The following is a 6,651-nucleotide window of genomic DNA, read 5'->3' as shown; positions in this document are numbered from 1 at the left end:
AAAAAAAAAAAAAAAAAAAAAAAATAGCAGGTCACACAGTGCTTTCCAATATCCACTCAGAACTGGAGAAAGTTGCTTTCCGGCTATCCACACCAGAGCTGTCTGACTGGACCAGCATCCCGTTCATGGAGATGCTCCTTTTGGACCGCAATCCGCCGGCACCCCGGGTGCTGCCGGGCCCGCGGGGCTCCGTCAGCTCCCCGCCCAGCGAGAGCCGGCGCTTGGCTCGGGATGTGTCAGCTGGCAAAGTGAGGAACTTACTTGGCTTTGATTGTGCTCTTTTGTACGTGGGGGCCCCTTTGACAGAGTCGGGGGGACGGCTAGCTAACTGCAGGGCAGTGGAGTTATTTCTGTTAGTGTTTTGGGACTCGATGCTGCTGACAGCTTCACTCTGCGGCTCGCTGCTTGGCTTTGGCCCCGGCTTTCGCTTCGGCTTCTGCGAGACAGAAGCACTGGAAGTCCAGGCAGGAGGCAAAGCGGAGGTAGTGGTGGCCGAGTCCTGGCTGGAGCCAGTCTCTGGCGACTGCGTCACACCGTCGCTGGCAGCCTTGCAGCACTGGATGCCCTCTTCGTGCCCGACAGCCTGCTTGGACATCGACTGCGACAGCACCCCGCTGCAGCCCTGGATCTGAGCCCCGTTCGTCTGCGAGTACACGTTGCTGACCTTGGTGGCCTTCTGCTGCCCGTTGTTGTTACACACCTTGTAGCGGATCATGAGGATTATGATGAACACGAGCACGGAGGCCACGATGATCCCACCAATGATGATAATCATGGTCCCGCCCAGGAACTGGGACTGCATGAAGTGGCAGCGCACGTAATCCTGCTCGGTGGTGAACTGCGTGCAGCCGACCACCCTGGTGGCTGTGAGCGACGTGATCCCGTCGTCGTAGATGGCCAGGACGCACAGGTCGTACACAGTCCCAGCCGCCAGGTTGTTGACCAGGAAGGTTTTGCTTGTGGGAGGTATCATTCTAGAGGAGAAGGAAATCAGCGTGAGCCAACCCAGCAGACCCACAGGCACCTCCCTGTGCCTGCCGCAGCCCCCCGGCTGTGGCGAGCATCACCGGGGCTCGGGTCCCCCGCTCCTGGTCCCCGTCCCCGCAGCAGCGCTGCCCTGCCTTCGCTGCAGCACAGCCCCCCAGGAGAGCAGCCACATCAAAACCATAAATACCCAGCACAGACCGTTCTGGAGGGTGCGACTGTTAGCCCCAGCAGTGCAGAGCCCCTCTGCTTCCTGCCAGCATGGACAGTGCCACAAAGCGCTGTGAGGAACGCACTTGCGGGCACCTTCCTCCCTGTGTTTTCACAAAGCTGAGAGCGTGAAGATCCGTTTAACTCATCTAACTCTACAGCCTTTCTGACAATCAGACTCATTCAGAGAACCAGAGGTCCGTCTGGGTTATCTAGAAGTTAATGACATTCAAGGTCATTTCCCTATTTGCAAGTAGGAGAGGGCAGGAGCCCTTCCCCAGGCTCCCACCGTCCGCCACCGCGGGCAGGGCCCTGCCGGGGCTGCCAGGGCTGGAGCAGCATGTCTGTGTCCAGCCCCGGGGCGGGGCCCGCGCAGGTCAGGGAGCTGCCTTACCTGTAAACGAGGGAGTCATCGTAAGTACCGTTGTACTGGATTTGGAACATACGTATCCCTGGTATATTCCTCTGAAAATTGAATTTCAGCAGAGCGGTGGAGGATGTTGCTTCCGCAACGACCACCTTCTTATCCTGGCTGACTTTAGTATCCCCATTGCTGCTGCTGGCGTTGGAGCCCGACTTGGTGGAAGTGGAGATATCCGAGGAGCCAGGGTCGGGCTCGTGGATGTGGTTCGTGCTGTTCAGCAAGTGGGGCAGTTTGATTATGTGCAGGTCCACTGTCTGCGTGGCCTCCCCGGCCGGATTGGAAGCAATGCAGGTGAAGGAGCCCGTGTCCTTCACCGTCGTTATAAGGATGTCGAGCGTCCCGTTGTCATACACCACCGATCTCGTGGCGTTTGAAATCAGTTTGCCCTCAGGTGAAATCCAGTGAATTGCTGGTTCGGGGTCCCCCCGGGCCTTACACCGCAGTGCTGCCCGCTGCCCCTCCAGCACCCGCAGCTCGTGGGTGTGCCGGGTGATGAGAGGAGGCTCGCACAGGAACTCCTCCTCGGGGATCGACCAGAAGTACCGGCCAGACAAGAGTGTGGGAGAAGCGCAGGTCTCCAGGTCATCTTCCCTCGAAAGGCGCCTCAGCCACAACAGCTCACAGTTGCAATGCAAAGGGTTCCCACCGAAGCTCAATGCAAAAGTCGAGGGGCTGATAATTCCTGAGGTTGCCAGTACCTGAGCTCGCTGGAAGAGAGGATCAGGCGGTAGCTTCTGCAGTTTGTTGGACGTGACGTCCAACCTGGTCATCTTGTGGAGGTGGGAGAAGGTCCCCTTAGGAATGTGGTCAATCATGTTGTGGTCTAGACTGAGAGTGTGCAAACTAACCATCTTCTCCACCGCGTCCCAGGGGATGGTTTCCAGATTGTTGTAAGACAAATCCAATTCCTCAAGAGCTAAAACATCATCGAAAGCTGTGGAAGAAATTAAAGTCAGCTGGTTGTTGTTAAGTATCAAGTGATGAAGATTGGAGAGTCCACTGAACATGTCATTAGTGATCTTAGTCAACCGGTTGCTGTTCAAATGCAAAGCCCGCAAATTGCGCAAGTCGGCAAACGCGTGAGGTGTGATAAAACTGATTGTATTCCTGGACAGCGTCAGGTCCACCAGGCTGGTCATATTGGCAAAGTCTTTCCTTTTAATGTTTGTAACAAAGTTGTCTGCCAGCCGTAACTCCACGGTCCTCCTGTCAATGTTGGGAGGAACAAATAAGAGCCCTTTCTTGGCACAAAGGGTGGCAAGGTTCGGAGACAAAATCTGACAGACACAGCGCTTCGGGCAGATCTGAGCTCTCACCGCTACGCCAATGAACAGCAGAAACAAAAGCAGTTTTTCCATTGTAGATCAGATTCAAGAGCCTGTAAGGGAGAGCAAACGTCTGTTAAGTCTCTGCAAGATAAGCCAATGACATAATAAAAAAGCGAAGACAAACTGTCTGTGGTTAAATCATGAAACTGAGGTTCAGGTAACAGTGTGTCATCCTCGTGTTGTCACCTGACGTCTCTATCATTCTCTGTATCCTGACACGAGAGCTCCTACACTACCTTCCGGAAGACCAACTGAGGGACAGGTACGTTTGCACACAGGCACCCTGATACTTACATACAAATGACACAGCAATCTGGTGGCAGATGGTGCCACTCGGGCCCCTCCTGCTCTTGCTCATCCCAGCCACACAGCGCACCTCTGCTCCCGGCCCTCGGCTTCCCCACGGGTGCTCCTGACCCCCCGCCCTGGAGTCACTTCCCCATAATGCCATTTATGTACTCAAAGTGAGGGATGTTTCATGTGGGCTTTACTTGCTGAGCTAAAATTCTCAGAGGCCTCTAAATCATGGCAATTCAATGGGTTTATAGCCACCTCCACTGAACATTTAAGCTCTTAATGCTATTTTCAGAATAAACTCAGAAGGAGCTAATTTTATGTCATTCAAAACCCAAAAATGCAAATAAAACAAAAAAAAAAAAAGAATACCCACACCAAGAAAAGCCCCCACAACAACAGGGATCTAAATAAAAATGGAACGTGGGCTAATTTTAGCTGATCGCTGTTTTCCCGGCTGCCACAGCCAGCAGCGCCGCACTCTTCTCCCAGCAAGGCTGACAGTTCAATTAGCCTTATCTCTTACAGTGCCAGATCCAGGATCCTCCCGGAGTGTGGAAACAAGGCAGATAACAGCCGTGCCCACACCAGCTAAATGAAATCATCTATCAGTGACTAGGGGAGAGGCTCGGCGGGAGCTGTGGCGCCACGCAGCCCTGCGGCAGCGTCCCCTGGCTCAGGCGGGCAGTGGAGGCTGCTCCGTGCAGGCAGCGGGTGCAGGGAGCATCAGAGAGCCCCGTCCTGTGGAAAAGCACCTACGGGTCCCAGACAAGACTTGTGTGGCCACAAGAGAGGGCGCCCAGAGGAGCTCCACATCGGAGGTGAAGCGCTCGGCTCCCTCTGGGACTGGTGAAGTTCCACGTGTACGGATCGGGATACTCACCTGCACCTCGGAAACGTACTAATGATGCTCATCTAAAACAAAATAAAGCTTCACCGCTAGCCATAGTCTTGTATTGTCGTGAATATTTAAAGACATTTAACATCAGAACGATCATTACTGCTCCCGTTGTACAGCCCGTCCCTAACCCATCCCCAGCACCATGCAAACTAAGAGCAGCCAAGTTGCAGAAAGGATGAGTGATAACACCAGCCTCCAAACCCTGCCCTTCAGCACTCTCAGTTTATTCTTTTCCTGATACTTCTGGCGACTGTAGGTTTTCATGACTACTGGCTCCAACCTTTGAGTTCCCACTGGAGAAAAAAAAAAAACAAGGATGAAACTGCGGCCTCCAACGGAGCACAGTACCGCGGGCACAGCCTGTGGCTCCACAGCGCTGGGAGCTGGTACTGACCCCATCCCGCCACCATGCGCTGCAGCAGGGACCAAACTTCCCAGCAGCCTTCAAATGTTTCCTGGGTTTCGTTTCGCCCATCCCACGCCAGCGCTGCAGGTCGGGGAAGTCCTGCCGTTGAACGAGGAGAACAGGGATGCTGAGCAGCGGAGGAGGGAGCACGGCAGAGCAACACCCAAGGCCTGTCGTGGCGCCTGCAGGCACGGCCGAGGGCTGTCACCCGCCCTCCCCAGGGGCGACTCCTCATCTACACCTGGCACCCACCAGATTCAAACAGACTCAGCAGCCCAGGGCACTGGTGGCATGACTGCCAGGGTCCCCAGTCTTGGCTGGGGGCACCAAGCTCATTTAGATCGACAAACGTAATGCTGCTAATTTAGATTGTAGCTGTGATTACAGTAATGTGCTTGGGTTCAGCCAAGTTCATCTGAAGAGCTGTACAAGATCAAAATCAAATCAGCAAGGTGCAGGTACAAATTTGGCAATACTGTTACAAGATGGAACAGCGAGATGAGGAGATGCAGCCTTAACCCATCCCCAGCATGAGGAGGTGGTGATGAGGTTACCCAGCGGGCAGGAGGGCGGGCAGGTTGGGCAGGGCGCAGCCTGCCAAGACAGCCCAGGGCCACAGCTCCCCGCAGGACAGACTCTGGACCAACAACCACCACGGGTCACTTCCTATTTTTCAGGGCCACAATTGTTACCTGTGTACAACTGTATGTTTGAATGAGCGTCTGGGTTATGGTGACATGAGTCACGCTAGGATTGGTTACACTGCGTTTAAACTCCCTAAGGAGGATGGGGAATCAAGGCTTTATCCTGAGAGCCTGGTTACTCTATCAACAATGCAGGCCTTGTGATACTATATATACTGTATATATACTGTATGTTCATACTTCAAGCATATACACTACATATACTTATAGTATATATACCATATACACTCTACTATACGCTCATACTTTGTATGAACAATGCAGGCCTTACTATACTATAATATATTATACTCTATATACTATACTGTACCCTTGAAGAGAAACTAAAGGACTGATTAAAAAGGGACCATCCTGCCCAGAAGGTGATGAAAGTTGAGTAATTCCAAAGAAGCAGAAAGTCAGCAAAAATCTATGGTAGGTAGGGGAAAGGCAAAGGCAGCAGTGGAGGGAGATCACGGCCACCAACTCAGTTCAAGGCCAAAAAGACTTGCCCCCCCCCACTTGTAAGGAGCTAAGTTACACAGCGAGCGAGGCTAATTTAAATAGAACTCATGGATTGGGGACAAAGAGGCAAGAAATGACCCCATGGTCGCCACTGTCAATGTGTTCTGGTGCAGTCAAAAGTGCATAAACCCCCGGAAGCTCCAGGCTCTGCGGGTCACACAAAGACGTACCGACGTTTGGGGCCAAAGAGCAGAACCGGACGCTTCACAACAGAACGGCCAAGGCCAGGCAGACCTGAGCGGCCAGGCTGGTGCTGAGCCCGCGGGGCCTCCTGGTGCAGAGACAGGGACAGCCCTCCTGCTGCCCGGACGTCGCCCCTGAACCGCTGCAGCCCCTCGCAGGGGGGCTGCTCACGGGGCTGGGGGGCAGTACGCGGCCTCGCGACCACCGCCCCCGCTGAGGAGCCGCGGGAGGGAGCAGGAGCCGCAGGGCGTGGGGGCTCAGAAGAGCCCCGAGGAGACACGTCCTCGGAGCTCGGTGGGGCCATGGCCCCCTCCTTCCCCGGCACCCCGGCCCACCCGCAGCACCCGCACAGCTTACAGCCTAGGGCACAAAACTCCCTTCCGACCAAGCAAGGCATTACGTGCTTCTCATTACTTGCTTAAAAAATAAAAAAGCAGAAAGTGCATTATTACCATAAAACAGGGAAATGCTGGTTTCCTAAAAGGGTGCGCGTTGCTTTCGTTTACTACTTGGTGTCTGCAGAAAGACAGGGATAGTCACGCTCCTCATGTGACGCTTGTGATTCCTGCAAAGAAAGGCTCTCATACACTAAATTTTAAGTCAATTTTGTTGCTACATTTGATAATTTGTTATTCCATCTGTCTATAAAATCCAGATATTAGACAAGTGACAGAGGTAAAAATTGTGTCTCTGAAGAGCAAACCACCCCCTCT

The 6,651-nt window shown here is 53.6% G+C and overlaps 1 protein-coding gene across 2 annotated transcripts in view; it reads right to left on the bottom strand.

The window, feature by feature from the left end:
- The window catches only part of LRFN5 (leucine rich repeat and fibronectin type III domain containing 5), a 9,232-nt gene extending 6,239 nt beyond the window's left edge, over nucleotides 1-2,993 (bottom strand). Inside the window, exons 1-2 of one of the 2 annotated variants that reach the window (XM_026849834.1) lie at nucleotides 1,589-2,993; nucleotides 262-974 (exon numbers count right to left, since the gene is read on the bottom strand). In XM_026849834.1, the coding sequence (XP_026705635.1) occupies nucleotides 262-974; nucleotides 1,589-2,976 (2,101 nt within the window). In that variant the 5' untranslated portion in view covers nucleotides 2,977-2,993. Of the gene's footprint in view, nucleotides 1-15; nucleotides 975-1,588 lie in introns of both variants that reach the window. The other variant, XM_026849833.1, reaches the window with a different exon arrangement.
- Nucleotides 2,994-6,651: the final 3,658 nt, after the last annotated feature.

The sequence above is a fragment of the Athene cunicularia genome, assembly GCF_003259725.1.
Source record: "Athene cunicularia isolate RWA chromosome 5 unlocalized genomic scaffold, athCun1 chr5_part1, whole genome shotgun sequence".
Taxonomy (NCBI): domain Eukaryota; kingdom Metazoa; phylum Chordata; class Aves; order Strigiformes; family Strigidae; genus Athene; species Athene cunicularia.
The sequence above is the reverse complement of the archived record's forward strand: the minus strand, read 5'-3'. Positions and strand labels throughout refer to the sequence as shown.